This window comes from Xenopus laevis, chromosome 2L (genome assembly GCF_017654675.1).
Source record: "Xenopus laevis strain J_2021 chromosome 2L, Xenopus_laevis_v10.1, whole genome shotgun sequence".
Lineage (NCBI taxonomy): Eukaryota > Metazoa > Chordata > Amphibia > Anura > Pipidae > Xenopus > Xenopus laevis.
Genome location: NC_054373.1, coordinates 72,160,060 through 72,177,005, shown reverse-complemented (window position 1 = coordinate 72,177,005; position 16,946 = coordinate 72,160,060). Strand labels below are relative to the sequence as shown.

The 16,946-nt window shown below is 37.3% G+C and overlaps 1 protein-coding gene across 2 annotated transcripts in view; it reads left to right on the top strand.

Annotated features, from left to right (window-relative positions):
- LOC108707491 (voltage-dependent L-type calcium channel subunit alpha-1S) overlaps nucleotides 1-16,946 on the top strand; it is a 155,323-nt gene that overhangs the window by 72,837 nt on the left and 65,540 nt on the right. For both annotated transcript variants that reach the window (XR_005965388.1, XM_041582031.1), the window contains exons 5-10: nucleotides 2,551-2,684; nucleotides 3,873-4,025; nucleotides 4,335-4,534; nucleotides 7,140-7,243; nucleotides 7,511-7,662; nucleotides 9,024-9,105. Coding sequence is in view for 1 of the 2 variants with exons in the window: in XM_041582031.1 (XP_041437965.1) it covers nucleotides 2,551-2,684; nucleotides 3,873-4,025; nucleotides 4,335-4,534; nucleotides 7,140-7,243; nucleotides 7,511-7,662; nucleotides 9,024-9,105 (825 nt within the window). In the remaining variant the exon portion in view is untranslated. The remainder of the gene's footprint in view (nucleotides 1-2,550; nucleotides 2,685-3,872; nucleotides 4,026-4,334; nucleotides 4,535-7,139; nucleotides 7,244-7,510; nucleotides 7,663-9,023; nucleotides 9,106-16,946) is intronic.

The following is a 16,946-nucleotide window of genomic DNA, read 5'->3' as shown; positions in this document are numbered from 1 at the left end:
GATCTGTTTAACATTTTGAAATTTTCTCAATACACTTGACCCCACAAGAAATCCTACAGTTAAAATCATCTAGCTTGGCATGTTCTGGATGAAATTAATTATAGCAAGTGGAACATGAGGAGACCACTGTCTATTCCTAACCGCTGGAGCCTCCTGCCAAACACAGCAAACTGCCTGCAGTAAGTTTTACAGTAAATGGAAATAGGTTTTCCCATTAATGCAATTGCTAAACCCTCAGACTAGCCCACTACAACAGCCTGAAAAAAATTCACAAGTTGGAGCATTATGTACTAGATATAGATGATGGAGTATTTTCTACTCCATAAAGTCAAAGATATATTGTATCGATTAACAAAGTTAAAAACCACCAATATACCAAATATCCAGTGGGTCGGTGTTAGTCCCTAGACATTCCATAGAAATTAACCTAATTCAAAGCGGACTGACTTTTAATCTTCTCCTGTTTAAACATACAATCAATACTTATGTTGTGTTTTGGTAGCCAAGAATGAGTATGGTGTAAAAGTGCTTAATTAATAGCCTCATGCAGCCATTACAATTCAGTAGGAACTTCAAATCTAACACAGTAATTTGTATAAATACTACAACTTCGCCTTTTCAGTCAGCCTATAAGCAATGGCAGGTAGACATGCCCGGTCTGAGTGAAGACCAGTGGGAAGAGACAACGGGCAGGTTCTACCAATTCTTGATTAGCTCAAGAGACAGGTTAATACAATACAAATTTCTAATGCGGATATACCTCACTCCTAACAGGCTCCAGAGAATGGGAAGACTACCCATTCCCACGTGTAAAAGATGTGGGGTGGCAGATGGAACCTTTTGGCACATGGTATGGTCATGCCCAGTTATTTCCAGATATTGGTCCGATATCACACTGTATATTGTTGAGGTCCTGTCCCTGCCCCCACTACAAACCCCCGAAATATGCCTACTGGGTGTAGTTGACGACATGGTGCCACTCAGTAGTACCAGGATATTACTCAGATCCCTACTTTTTTATGCCAAGAAACTAATAGTTATTCACTGGATGGCCCCCCACCCTCCCCAAAGACCGGGCTGGATTGGGTACGTGAACAAGATGCTCCCGTTAATTAAGTTGACATATGAAGCTAGGGGTCACCCTAACAAATTTGAGAGAATATGGGGTGTCTGGTTAGAAGCACATTTATTGACATTACCATGATGATATTGTATGTTTTGAGAAATTCAATATTGTATGTTCTGCAAATAAATATGTTGTTTTCACTGCTGATGTACTTTTCTTCCCCCCCCCTTTCCCTTCCCTCTTTCTTTCTGTACCCTATCCCAGTTACATTTAAAACAATAAAAAGAACACCTTTTAAAAAAAAAAAAATACTACAACTTACATAAACATAACATATGATTAATGTATCCTTAATTAATACCAATAAAACAAGTGTAAAATTACTTATTTTCCCATGAAATAAACCTGGGATTGATCGGAAGGCACTCCCCACATTTAATGACCATGGTCTGAGAGATTGGACTACTTAGTGTGGGCTTTAACCAAGAAGGAATCAATGTGACTATTTAACCTGGATTTCACCTTAAGGGGCAGGCACTAATTAAATGAATATAATTCGCAAGACTGTTTAAACTGTTTAAATGAAAACTTTCCCCCTAAAATGAATAGTTAAAGGGAATCTAAAGTCTAAAATAGAATAATGCTAGAAATGCTATATGTTGTGTACTAAACATAAACATGAACATGCCATAGAAGCAAATACAGCAAGACTGATTAATAATCAGAATATGCAGACTGCACTGGGTCCTGTGTTGTCATGTGATGACAACTCCAGATGCAGGGCGAAAGATCATGGAGCCAGTTTTAAACAGATAATCTGGGATTCTATTTGGAGGATTTTTTTGCTGCAGCCACTGGTTCTGGAGAGTTGGAGAAAGTTTTTATTAAACAATACAAAAACTATAAAATCCACATTTGATTTAAAAATGAAAATGTTTTAAAGTAATGAAAATATAATTTACTGTTGCCCTGCACTGGTAGAATGAGAGAAACTCTACTATAGCTTATATAAACAAGTTGCTGTGTAGACATGGGGGCATCCATTCAAATCTGGCACAGGTTAAATAGCAGATAACAGATAATCTTTATAGTAAACAGTGAGATATCTACTTTGTATCTACTGTGTAAATGACTGCCTCCATGGCTACACAGCAGCTTGTTTATATAAACTATAGTAGAGTTTCTATAGCAAACACACAAGTTCTACCAGTGCAGAGCAACAGTACTTTGAATTTACATGACTTTAATACATTTTAATTTTTTGGTTTTACTGTTCCTTTAATTTTTCCATTTACTGCAAATGTTATAAGCACCCACGATGCACCACATTACAAATGGGCTCTGTTGAAAGTGTAACAGTAATATGCTAATTTCAAGGATATAAATAATGGATACGTGGCTGTAGATTTCTGTTGGTAGATTTTTTTGCATATGTAATGCAAAAAGCATTGACTTTCTGTTTATCTACTTCTCTCTGATAATAGACTTTTCACAATTGCTTTGGAACAAATAAATAAGGTTGAGGGTGCAATGGCACCAGGAGGAACTGGCTTTAATGTTAAAGCCCTGAGAGCTTTCCGTGTTCTTAGGCCACTTCGTTTGGTGTCTGGAGTGCCAAGTAAGTATTTCAAAGTATTTGGAGTGTTATGAGCATCAATATATCTAAAATATGTATATACCATGTATATAAAGAGTTTTCTATTATTGAGAGTAACTGTCAATACTGTTTTTGTACTTTTATAATAGTAAATAAAATTGGTTGAGCATTATAATATATTGGTGAAATGTAAAACATAATTTACATCATAATTTCATTTATATAATGTTAACAATGTACAATTACATGTAAAATACACGCTGCACACTGCATTTTAATTCAACAGTCGGATACATGTGGTTTGTACCTGTGATTTCACATTCAGTTCCATTATCTTCTGCACATACGACTCGTCGCATGTGCGTCATCACATGGCGACTAGTCGGACGTAAGCAAACCGTGGCGTTCAGCCCTAAAACAATAAAACATTGTATGTTGTATTTGAATATTAACAATAAGCAACAATATCTAACAGTAGTAGCATTGCCATTACTCTAGGGAGATGCCAAAATGCCATCTAGCTACCACTCACTCTGCATGCTAAGTGCAGGCAACGATGCCTAGGTGTCATTCTTTATGCTCCATTTTAGGGGTGCAATGAGCTATGCTTCATGGCTCAACTCATGGAACAAGCTTAAAAGCACAAAAAAAGAGTACACTTTGTCCTCATTTTTACAGTTTGCACCTTGCTTGGGCTTTGCAAATGAGGCATACTTTCTTATTACATAGAAAAGCTATCTGGTCAAATAAAGAATTGTTTTTTTGAATAGGGCACTAGGGGCAACAGCAATGTCCTTTTCTGAGGTCTTTGGATAACATGTCTAAGGATAATACATCTCGTACCTTAATATCAGCAGATACAGGTATTAGATCTGTTATCCAGAAACAGTTGACGCCGACGCCCATTAAAGTCAATGGGTGTCTATTTATCGTCACCATTGTTGAAACCGTCGGCGGCAGCAAATCCGCAAATTTATACACTGGCGCGAAACGGGCAAATTCGCCACAAATTCGCGCCTGTCTAATAAATTTGCCCATCACTAATCTCCAGTAATAATTCACATTGTTTTTAAGTAGACCATATGTTAGGAGATCCAAATTACAGAAAGATCCCTTATGCAGAAAACTCCAGCTTCCAAGCATTCTGGATAATAGGTCCCATACCTGTAATCTATTTTTTATGTATTGTAAAACTTGCTTCTGTTGCAGGTCTTCAGGTAGTGCTGAACTCTATAATTAAGGCAATGGTTCCATTACTCCATATTGCTTTGCTCGTCCTTTTCATGATCGTAATATATGCTATTGTTGGATTAGAACTTTTCTCTGGGAAGATGCACAAGACTTGTTTTTACAAAGCAACAGGTGAGGATGGTATACAGCTTACTTATATTGACCTAAATCTACAGTATATATACATATCTTTAGTCTCAGTTTTAAAAATTCTAGAAATTTCAGAACAGCTGAAAGTTATGCTTATGCATGTTTTCTACTTTTCTAAACACATCAATTAGATGATGAGAAAAGCACAATATTGACAATAAAAAAAGTTTATCAAAACATTTATCTGAGGTAAGTGTGGAGCTATTTACAACCAACCAACCAACAATACATTTCTTGTGGGATCTAGTCATAAATATGTACTTTTTAAAATTATTTATATGTCTGTTTTAGATGTAATTGCCACAGTTGAGAAACCTGCCCCATGCAGCACGATAGGCCAGGGCCGCCAGTGCGCAATAAATGGAAGTGAATGCAGAGGTTGGTGGCCAGGACCTAACAATGGCATTACGCACTTTGACAATTTTGGTTTTGCTATGCTGACTGTATATCAGTGTATCACCATGGAGGGATGGACAGAGGTGCTGTACTGGGTGAGTGGACCGATAGACCTATGTTGTATTCCGTATATATTCCGTATATATTCCGTATATATTCCGTATATATCTGGTTGCCATGGTCCAACCATGCACTGATTTAAAAAAGAGACTGGAATATGAATAGGAAATTGCATGAATAGACAGATGAGTAATAATAACAATAAATGTGTAGCCTTACAAAGCATTTGTTTTTAGATGAGGTGGCCCCAATATGACATCCGGAAAGAGTCAGAAGAAAAAGGCAAATAAGTTACAGATGTATCAAAACCTGAAAGCAGTATATGCATGCCCCTGATATACTCTGTCTATCCTTTGCTATACATTACTTGCTGTGACATGTGCCATTGAAACAGTTTTGCAGCTTTGCTCCACTTCAATCAAGACTTTATTTCTCATACTGCCTTGCATATTTTGTAGAATTAGAAACACATTTAACTTATTAAATATAGAAGGCATTTGCAGGTCACTTATAACATGCTTCCCTCTCATAATTAAGGCCTAAATGAAAGAAGTCTGCACTCACTGGAACAAAAGTGGTGTTTTATTGTAGGAGACTAACATTTCGAAAAGCAATCTTGCCTTTGTCAAAGTGAAGCAATACACAACAATCATGTCTGAAAACACAGAACAGTGGGAAAGTGCCAAAGGTGACATCAGTGCACGTAACTTTTACAGTCCTATAGTTTGTAGGCTGAGAATGGTATCCATGTTTTTTATAATGGCACCACATTAGCAATTCACCAATCTCTTGCCAGACTTCAAAGAATTCTGAAAGATTAAGTAAAGTGGGTAACAGTGCTACATTCTTTAATTACTCTGTTAAAGCATAACTGCTTTGCTTTGTCTTTCTCAATAGGTATCTGAAATAGGTTTCAAACAAAAAGTTGTCACTTAGCACATTTACAAACCGGTTTGCTTTTCTGACTTTGCTACCCATTACTCCAGTCAATGTCAAGATCAGTGATCCCCAAACAGTGACAACATGCTGCTCACCAACCTCTTGGATGTTGCTTCCAGTTGCCTCAAAGCAGGGGCTTATTTTTGAATTCCCGGTTTGGAGGAAGTTTTGGTTGCATAAAAACCAGGTGTACTGCCAAAAAGATCTTCCTGTAGGCTGGCAGTCCGCATAGAGACTACAAAATAATCAATCACAGACCTTCATTTGGCACCCAGGAACTATTTCATGCTTGTGTTGCCCCCCAACTCTTTTTACATTTGAATGTGGCTTACGGGCAAAAAATATTGGGTCTAGTCTATTTAGTCTAGGTAACTGATGTCATCTTTTACCAATGTGACCTAGTTGTGAAGCCTTTTCTATTTGTAAAAGTAGATGGGCTCTAATCTTTTCAATTATACTGCCCATTATGTAGCATACACCATAATAATTGTCTTCGATAAATAATAATCTATAGTTTATCTGAAATCTCTAGGCATAGGGCTTTATGTTAAGACAAGCTCCTACACATTTTCAATTCCTCAGTCCCTTCTAAACAGGGTGTAGCTATCTCAATTAATAGCTCAGTATATGTTTCATTCCACCAGATCTTAGAAATGCCAATTATGGTACAATCAACTCTAGCTCTTCCATTTTTGCCTGACAAGCACAGTGCATTTGCAAGCAGACAATCTTTCTGTCTGATTTACTTTACTAATTGGAGAGTTGATCTACAGTTACTGATGATTTATTTGTAACAGTGGGATCCACTTAGCAGGTATATGTTCTCAACTTTAAGTTATCTTTTGCCTTAGCACTGTCAACTTCCATGAGATACAATCCATAGTTATACTCAGGGGCCCAGGAGGTATAGGGGCCCATGAGGCCCTAATTAATGCACAATTTCAACAAATATTGATAAAACAGGACAACCTTTGTATATGTTGGGGGTTCTAAAATGAATTTGCTGTGTGGCCCAGTAACATCTAATTACACCACAATGCTGTAGAAAATGTTCCTCTAAAGAACAATCAACTCAATCAAGTGTTCAAGTAACCCAAACCCTTCTTTCCAGAAAAGAAAAGGGTTCCAGTGCAGAAAAACATTGTCCAAATACTTTTTCCCCACATGTGTCATGGTTAAGAAAATTGTTTCATGACTGTTAATACAAATTTGGACCTGTGGTGGAAAAAATCCTCAACTTTTGCCCCACATGTCACTGACTAAAATATGCTACCAGAAAAACGCTACATGTGACATAGCCCTAAGTAAATAACGTTCTTATTAACTTATTTTACTTATGTAAGATACGTTTTTTGCCATGTCAGCAATTCATATCATTATTATATTCATAAAATATATATGATTATATTCATAGAACTGGTACACCTGGTATACAGTAGTGCGAATCTAGCTAGAAACAGGTGCACAACTGTGCTTGTACTTCATACATAGAACCACATACTAGTACACAATTGTGCACTGAAAAGTCCTAGTATGTGGTTCTATGTATGAAGTACAAGCCCAGTTGTGCATTTGTTTCTAGCTAGATCCGAGCTAGAAAATGATTGGGATATTTTGGTTGAAAGAAGCATTTGCCAAAATTTCTTACTATTAATAAGCTTTAGAAACTTGATAATGTATTTTTCAAATTAATTTTTTCAGGTCAATGATGCTATTGGTAATGAATGGCCCTGGATTTACTTTGTAAGCCTTATCCTCCTCGGATCATTCTTCGTACTCAATCTAGTTCTGGGTGTCCTGAGCGGGTAAGAATTAACATTACTATTATTTGCAAATGAATTCACCACTTATAAATATAAATATACAATACAATCTATGAAAAAGAATCAACTACTAGTCACCATTATACAAAATTCTGATTATTTTTTTGTATGTTGTATAATATGTTTATTTTTGTTTTTCATTTGTGGAATTTGTATGGAAGTACAACATGTTGCATTTGTTTTTTCATATTTTGATACTGTCTGTGGTGTTTGGGGGTCCTCATAATTTACATTTATGAAACACCCTAGAGAGTTCACTAAGGAGCGTGAAAAAGCAAAATCACGGGGTGCTTTCCAGAAGTTGAGAGAACAGCAAGCAATGGATGAGGATCTGAGGGGTTATTTGGACTGGATCACACATGCTGAAGTCATGGACCCAGACATGGAACCAGGAGATGGTGGTAAGTAGGTAGTCTATGGTGGCAGGGGGAATAGGGCTGTTGTACTTTTTGAATGTGTGAAATTGCAATCATCAGTTTCATCGCATCAGGGTACTAACAGTGGAAAGTCCTTAGGGAAGGTTAATCTGTAGTGGTGTGGTTCTACCAAATTTCAGTTAGTCAGTATGGTAGCAGGGGGGAATGTGATACCGAGTGAATGTCAGACTAGTGGTAGACACAGTGGTACAGCTCAGCATACCTAGAAGGCGATTCACCTTCCCATCTTTCATGTTTCAACTACCCTTAAGTGATACATATCTACAGAGGTGATAGGTATGTTACTGCTTACATATGGGCATCTTGTGCTTATAGAGTGGTGTGGCATCTATAGAAGTTACACTAATAATACTTTCAGTCTGTCTATACACTGGCCTCTCATTTATGGTCAATGTGACAACATTTTAAGTGGGTTGTTCATCTTTAAAATTTTAGTGTGACGTAGACATATTTTAAAACAATATTTTAAAACAGTATTTTAAAAAAATTTGCAACTAGTGTTCCTTTTTTTATTTTTAATGGTTTTCCAGTTATTTAACTTTTAGTTCAGCAGCTCTTCTGTTTGGTATTTGAGCAGCTGGTGGTTAGGGTCTTATTTATCCTAGAAACGAGGCAATGGTTTGAACAAGAGACAGTAATATGAATAGGAGAGGACTGCATAGTAATTAAAAGTAACTAGAGCACAATTATTGCATCACAGAGCAATAGTTTTTGGCTACTGGGTTCAGCCTATGATTAAGGACCTACAGGCACGAAACGCGTACTTTGTGGCCTAAAACAAAATTCTCAGTTTTACACAAACCTGTTTGTGAGATCTGTGAGCGCCTGACATTTTCTCCTTTGGTTGCATACCTCCACCTCGAGTTGTAGGTCTGGGACTGGACCCCACTTACTACTGGTGGAATTATAAACTTATTGGTTTTACACTGGGACTTTTTTCTTTAAATGTACTGGGGTCAGTGACCCTAATTTAAAAGCTGAAAAGGGTAAGAAGAGGAAAAACTATAAAAAAATAAATAATGAAAAACAATTGCAAGCTTGCTAAGGAATAGAACATTCTATAACCTACTGAAAGTTAACTTAACAGTGAACCACACCTTAAATAGTCTTATTAATAAAAGTTTTATCACAGGGTTCCTCATACATCATACCTCTGCTTTCTAGACTTATCCCTTTCATTCTCTAACCTCTCACTAAGGAACTGTTATGAACTATGCAGCTTATGCTCTCTTCTACTCTATCTCATCTAGGTTCATTGTTTTTCTCTCATTTCTCCCTATACCTGAACCAGAATCTGCTCATTTTCTAGTTCTCTCTTCTTTTAGGATTTTCACAATTAGAAGAAAGTTGCTCAGAGACAGAACGTCTGTATGAACTGGAAGGAATCAGCAAGTTTATAGGCTTCTTGTAAGTTATTCTAAAAGAAATGTATTAGTGATAATGTGTGAAATGCCAAGTCAACATCAGCAAATGTTGCCAGTTAGCATGTATACATAATGCTAATATATAGAAGTGCATGCAGTTTAAATTGATGAGTCTTTCTACTTTTTATGTGATAGGGAACCTATAAAGTTAATATGTCACATCATTATATACATCCCGCTTTTCAAGGTGATTATGGTCTCCCTTTTTAAAGACAAAAATTCAGTGAATAAAGCATTTTCTACTTCTTTGGCTAGAAGGCTGACCTTAACAACATAGTGGTTTGCTAATGGAGTTAAAGGAACTAAAAGAGAAATATGACATTGCATTGCTGCAATATGGCTAAATGAGTCCAACCACTGGGCAGTAAATATAGAGGTCTAATCCTTTTTTGGGAGGGATAGGGAATAGAAAGATGCCTGTATTTTAAGAATCATTAGAAATCTGGTGTAAAGGAAGAATTTGTGGAAAAGATTGAGAGTGCTGAAGCCAAATAGGTTGACTTTTCCCATATGTTAAGGCAATTTTGGCTGCAAGCTACAAATTTAGGGCAGGACCTAACATATAATAATGTGCTCCATGACAATTTTCATGTCAAAGATTGTAGTAGTATACAAAGATTATATTGGCTACAGAAATTTATATAGCATGATAGAGACCTCTAGTGACCAAAAAGAGGTAAACATTATGCTAATTTATTTATACTCATGCCATTTAAAAATTGTATTTATTATGACATATTAAAAATTTTCAAAAAATTTAAAAAATGGCTTCATGTGGGGTGATTGATGGTTTTTAGTATGTCACAATAAATAAAAATTTTAAATGGCATGAGTATAGAGAAACTTCTTAGCATAAAGGATTGTAGTAGGCCCATCTGTGAGAATTATGTTATCTAATGATCTTTAACAGCCCAAAGCATATTACAAACCTAAAAGTGCTAGAACACCTCTGTAATAGTGGCTATGATATTATTTGATTTAGGGGCAGATTTATCAAAAGTCAAATTTCGAAGTTAAAAAACTTTGAAATTCGACCATCCAATTGGCCAAATTCGATAGTCGAACTTTTCTTTTTGAATTTTTTGGCCATTTGCGGTTGAAGTAAAATCATTTGAGCGATCGTAGAAATAGTTAGAATAGAATAATTCGAACGATTTAATCGATCGAGCGATTTTCAAAAAAAAACTTCGACTTTTTAAAACTTAGCCAAGTTTTGGCTCTAGGTTCTAGGAGGTCCCCATAGGCTAACATAGCCATTCGGCAGGTTTAAAGTGGCAAAGTGTCGAAGTCGAGGTTTTTTAAAGAGACGGTACTTTCGAAGTATTTTCAATTCAAAAAGAAGTCGAAGTCGAATTTGGATTATTCGATGGTTGAAGTACCCAAAAAATACTTCGAAATTCAAAGTTTTTTAAATCGAAAATTCACTTCGACCTTTGATAAATCTGCCCCTAATTAAGGTTTTGGCAAAACACAAAATGACTGTACAACAAGATCGTTAATGCAACAGGTAAATTGGGACATGAATTTTTTAGCTTAAAACAAAAAGAATACAAATATATTGTACAAAACATCTCATATGTAAAAACTGTTTCAGATATGAAAAATATAACATTTGACACTTTGCAAGACACATGCAAGAGCACACATATATGCAGGGTTATATCAGTCAATGATAGACTGAGCTGAGTCTTCTCATACTTTTTTCACTGTTTTGGTTAGAGCCTGTCAGCAATATAATGACTATGAAGCCCCAGCCCCCCCCTCCCCCAGGGCAAGATTTACATAGCAGGCGCCCCATGGCCCACTGCCGTTCGTCGCCCCTGTCCCCTCCCCTTTATTCATGCAAATTTTCATCATTGGGACCAGAGCAATGGGGATTGACGCACAGGAAATGTAAAAAATGATTTTATCTCCTGCAAATCCAAAGTGTTTCTGAACCAATGTGGATGTGGTTGGGCAGCATGTTGTCCCCTAAAATCCTGCCGCTCTAGGCCCGAGCCTTGGTGGCCTTTCCACAAATCCGGGCCTGCCCATTCGCAGGGGCCTGGAGCTCTGCAAATTAACTGGCCCCCACCTCATCGTCTCCCCAGCCCTTTCCCTTGCTCAAGTGCGCATGCCTACCAGGCAGGCAGCAGGCACCCAAATCTATATCTATCTATCGTATCTATCTATAGGTGGAGTGGCTGTAGAAGAAGATGATCCCCTCCCCTGCACGCATGATGTGGGTCTACTACCACTCAGGTCTGGATTTTGGGCTTGGGCATCCCTAGGCCAGTGGGTCCTAGTCCCTTGCATCCTTGCAAGTGCAAGCCCCCCTGCATGCGCACATACGCTAGAGCACTGAGCATTATGCTACAGGAGTATGCGTCCCCAGAGCTCCTTAAGTTGTGTCTGGGCAGCATGCCAGGCAGCATGCCTGCTTCCTCTATAGTTACACCCCTGGAGCATTTATTCTTTCCTGTCAGGTGATCAGTGAGGGAGTACACAGAACTTTACAAAAAGGTGGCATAAGGTAAAAGGGAAATATTTACTAATATGTATGAATCTGATAAGATTCTTTAACAGGTCACTTATTAGGATATAAAATATCTGCTGACCTGCACTCATCACCGCATGCAAGTATTACCTGCAAACCACAGGTAACCCGCTTTTTTAAAGGTAACCCGCATATACCTATAAATACCGAAAATCGAGTAAAACAGTATTCAAGAAGGCATACATAGAAAATAAAATATAGATTGCCTCACTTGCAAGGACAAATCCCATATAAATAAAAGGATGAGGGTTGAGAATCAGTTGTATTTAATCAATTGTTTTCTTTTATGTGTACAATAGAGAAGTTTTAGCCAACTCTGCAATGTACACATAGCTCAGCTCAAACAATTCGTCAGAACATGTACAGCACAGATATAGGATCAGTTATCCGCAAACCCGTTATCCAGAAATCACAAAAATTTAAATTTATTCTAAACTTCATCATACTAAAATAAGACATTTCTGAACTGTTTCTGAAATAATCAAGTGTTCCTCACTGTCTTCCTTTCAGCATATTTTTCTCTTCAGTCTCTCTTCACGTAGGAGTTGGGAGTATGATTTTAATGATAGTTGAATCCAATAGATATTTTATGGGGGCTCCTTTAGTCTAGAAGATGTATTAGAGCTCACTATATTAAAATAAACAGAAATCTTGTTACATGCAGAAGTTGTGCCAATGTCAGTTATTTTGTTATATTTTGTTTGTACTGTCAATGAAAATCTGACACCAAACTCCTGCATGAAGGAGTACAGAATTGGTATAGAATTTTTAATTGATTGTATTTAGAAAGTTTCTTATTTCAGTGTGATGAAACATATTAAATTTTCATTTTTGCAATATTTCCCTTTAAATGTGAAAAGGGTTTGGGGGGGCTGATAGAATACACCATTATACTAAAAAAGGTTAGATTAATTTTAGTAGGGCAACTTTTTTGATTTTCTCCCTTTCATGCTGTGATTCCAATATTTAAAATGGATTGTGCTCTCATCCTGAAAATTATAGACCTGTAAGTTTAAATCTGCTGTGGCAAGTTATTTATAGTGATCAGATTCAAGAGTTTGCTCTGGATAATAACATAAGTAGTAATCAGCAGCAACAGAGTTGGCCTCAACAGTGAATTTATATGAAAACTGTTTGTAACAACGATAATGGAAGCCTGTCCGGATATGAGTACAAGTTTGGTATCCCAAAACCCAGTACAAATGCCAAGGTTCTGGTCACAGCTCACACTTCTGCCTATAACAGGTACCTTTCTCTCCGGGAGGAGCACTCCACTACTCAGATGCCGCCAGGTCTTAAAGTGAGAGAACCAGGGCAAGGAAACCTTAATGTGCAACAGGAGGAACAGAGTTACGGCAAAACGTACTCGTAAAACAGGCCAGTGCCGAAACCAGATGGTGCAGTACGGAGTCAGGAATAAGCATAGTCAAGTACACAGTAAATGCAGTACCAGGTCAGGATCCGGAAAGAATAGTCATATACAAGCAAACATGAGAAAGGGCTTGTGGCCCGAAACATGTAGTGGCACAACTAAATACATTTAACTGCAGCAAAGGTCTGCTTTTGAGGCTTCCTTCAAGTTTTTTGGTTATTTGCTACATTATATACAGGGAAAGGATAACTATGTAAAATAGACCTACGTTGGGCGATTTGAATTGGAATGTGGTGCCGAACAAATAAGTCGCTTGTGTCAAAGGGTGCACAACAAACCTGTTAGAAGCTGCAGGCGGAAACCCGTTGCCTCCCAGATATTACAGTCCAGCTAATAAATAGAATTTCCATCTATTGGTGTCAGGAATACTGCTTTTAAGTATAAGTTCTTCGGACTAGGTCTTACAAATGCTACCATGCAGGGAGGTGCCAGATATGACCACCATATGAGTTTTACCTTGACATGGTATGATGACTTGTCCATTTTATCATCATAATTTTAAAACCCGTTTTTGAAAGTACAGGTATGACACCTGTTATCCAGAACGACCGGGACAGTTAGAGTCAAGTACAATGTACTGTTTTAATACTATAGAGATAAAGGAAATCGTTTTGTAAACATTTAATTATTTGATTAAAATAGAGTGTATGGGAGATTAAAAATGTATTGTTTTCTGCTCCACTCAGTATTGTATTGTGTATAAAAATGTATTGTTTTCTGTACCTCAGAGGGACTATAGAGGATACAGTGTACTTGCATTTGCCAGAACTTCTCAAACTGTGATCATCCAGAACAAAAACAGAAACAATTTAGAGCGCACTATCCTCAAATGTAAAAAACACTTTTTATTGTTGTATTAAAAAAGCACAAGTGGCTGTTGTGTGATAGACACCTTATGTGTGTCAGGAACATCCCTTAATCATAGGCTTAATGAGATGACATCAAGTCATTCATTTATACAATTGGGGCAGATTTATTAAGATTTGAAATTTGAATTTTTGATCAAAACTCCCAAATTCGAGTTGGGAATAATCTGAACTCGAATTTGCGATTTATCATACCTTGACCCTTTGAACAACTTGAATTTGACTATTCGCCAACTAAAACTTGCCGAGTTCATGTAGAAGTCAATGACAGCGGTCCAGTGACCCATTTGAAGATGTTAAAGGGATTCTGTCATGATTTTTATGGTGTAATTTTATTAATAAATTACACTGTTTACACTGCAAATAATTCACTCAAGTTGTAATATTGGTGTGTAGGCAGCCATCTCAGGTAATTTTGCTTGGTCATGTGCTTTCAGAAAGAGCCAGTGCTGCACTATGCAACTGCTTTCTGACTGGCTATTGTTTCTCCTACTCAATGCAACTGAAGGAGTCACAGTTTGGCATGGGGTTTTACTATTGAGTGCTGTTCTTATATCTACCAGGGAGCTGCTATTTGATTACCTTTCCATTGTTCTGCTGATGGGCTGCTGGGGGGTGAAATCCCGCCAACTTGCAGTGCAGCAGTAACGAGTGACTGAATTTTATCAGAGCACAAGTCACAAGACTGGGTACCTGGGAAACTGACAATATGTCTAGCCCCATGTCATATCTCAAAATTAAATATAAAAAAATCTGTTTGAAAACTTTTTTTAAAAAAAACTTTTGAAAAACAGATTTCAGTGCAGAAGGCTGCTAGAGCAGCACTATTAACTGAGGCATTTTGAAAAAAAAAACATGTTTTCTCATGACAGTATGCCTTTGATAGCCTTCCTGACATTCGAATTGAGTTTAGTCGACCTTTGATAAATCAGCCCCTAAAATACAGCTTCATCTACCGAACAAAAGGCTTAAAAACGATGTGTACAATTTTGTTTGAAATACATCAATATGGTAAAAACATTTACAAAAATGAGTGACAGGTGACAGAGGGAGAAGAGACTATTTAAATATTAAATATGTACAAAGTATTACTCTATTAGAAAATAAGTAACCCAAATATATAATTAATGGCTACCACAACGTGCATATTTATGTATGTGAGTCTCTCCAAGAAAATCAGACAGATCAACAATGGGCAAATTCATAGATTAAGAGGTACAAATTACAATTTACATATCAGATAATATATGAAATATCCCATCTGGAGTTCAAATCCAGAGGGGCACGTGTATTAAGTTCAATTATCCAAAAAGCTTCTCTTGAATTCAGGGTCCTTAAAAAATTACTTCCTTACTGGTTTGGGAACTATTTCTATTATTTGAACTTTTGATAAAACATAAGATACATTTTTCTGAATTGAAATGCATCTCAAATTGAATCACATCCATGACTTTTGATGTGATAAACCTTTTTCTAACTGAATTGAACCTGGCCCATTGTCTGATAGACTTCTTGGAGAGACTCACATACATAAATATACACATTGATTATATAATTGGGTATGTATATTTTGCAACAACATTTATTTTCTAATAATATATATTCTCTTCTCCCTTAACTAATTTTTGTACATGTTTTAACATATTGATTTATTTCAAACAAAATTGCACACATTGTTTTTAAGCCTTTTGTTGAGTAGATGGGGCTGTATATAAATAAATGCCATCTCGTTAAGCTCATGATTAAGGGCTGTTCCAGAAACGCAGTGTTCCTCACACAGCAGCCATTTTTTTAATGAAACAAAAAAAAAAAGATTTTACTTTTGAGCATAGTGTGCTTCACATATTTATGTTGGCTTTGAAAAAGCCAACATCTTGATCTACTAGTTCAGCTCGTTCTTATTCTTCTTCTTCTTATTATGTTGGCTTTGAAAAAGCCAACATCTTGATCTACTAGTTCAGCTCGTTCTTATTCTTCTTATTATGTTGGCTTTGAAAAAGCCAACATCTTGATCTACTAGTTCAGCTCATTCTTATTATGTTGGCTTTGAAGAAGCCAACATACTGTTCTACTAGTTCAGCTCGTTCTTCTTATTATGTTGGCTATGAAATAGCCAACATACTGTTCTTCGAGTTCAGCTCGTTCTTATTATTAAAATTATTATTATTATTGGCGAACCCCATTTTCTAAACGCTACTCCTCCTACAGTTTTAGGGGTGCAAGCGCCAAACTTTCCACACTTATTCCTCTTATAGCAAAGTACGTTGCTTGTGCTTTAATAAGCGATCCCACCCACCCCGCCCCTGTGGCGACCCCCCGACGACCCCTTTTTTCCCATTGACTTTGACAGGGAAAAATTTCAAATCGCCGCCACTCGTACAGTTTTGAAGATACAGTCCCCAAACTCGGACCACATATTGTTGATGTCACCCCGAATAAAAATAAGTATTTTGGGGGGCACCCCAAAGTGGGCGGAGCTACCAACGCCCAATGAAAATTTAGCAATTTTCTATACGCTACTCCTCCCAGAGGTTTAGGAGTACAATTATGATACTTTGCACACTTGTTCGGCTCATACCCGAATAGGTTGCTTGTGCTTTGTTAAGCGATCCCACCCTCCGTGCCCCTGTGGCGACCCCCCAACGACCCCATTTTTCCCCATAGACTTTCATTGGAAAAAATGAAACTTTTGCCACTTGTACAGCTTTGAAGTTACACTCACCAAACTTGGGTCATTTAGTCATGAGGTGAAGCTGAAAAATTCTGTCCTATTTTGGGGACCCACCCCGCCCCTGTGGCGACCCCCCGACGACCCCTTTTTTCCCATTGAGATTGACAGGGAAAAATTTCAAATCGCTGCCACTTGTACAGTTTTGAAGATACAGTCCCCAAACTCGGACCACATATAGTTGATGTCACCCCGAATAAAAATAAGTATTTTGGGGGGGCACCCCAAAGTGGGCGGAGCTACCAACGCCCAATGAAAATTG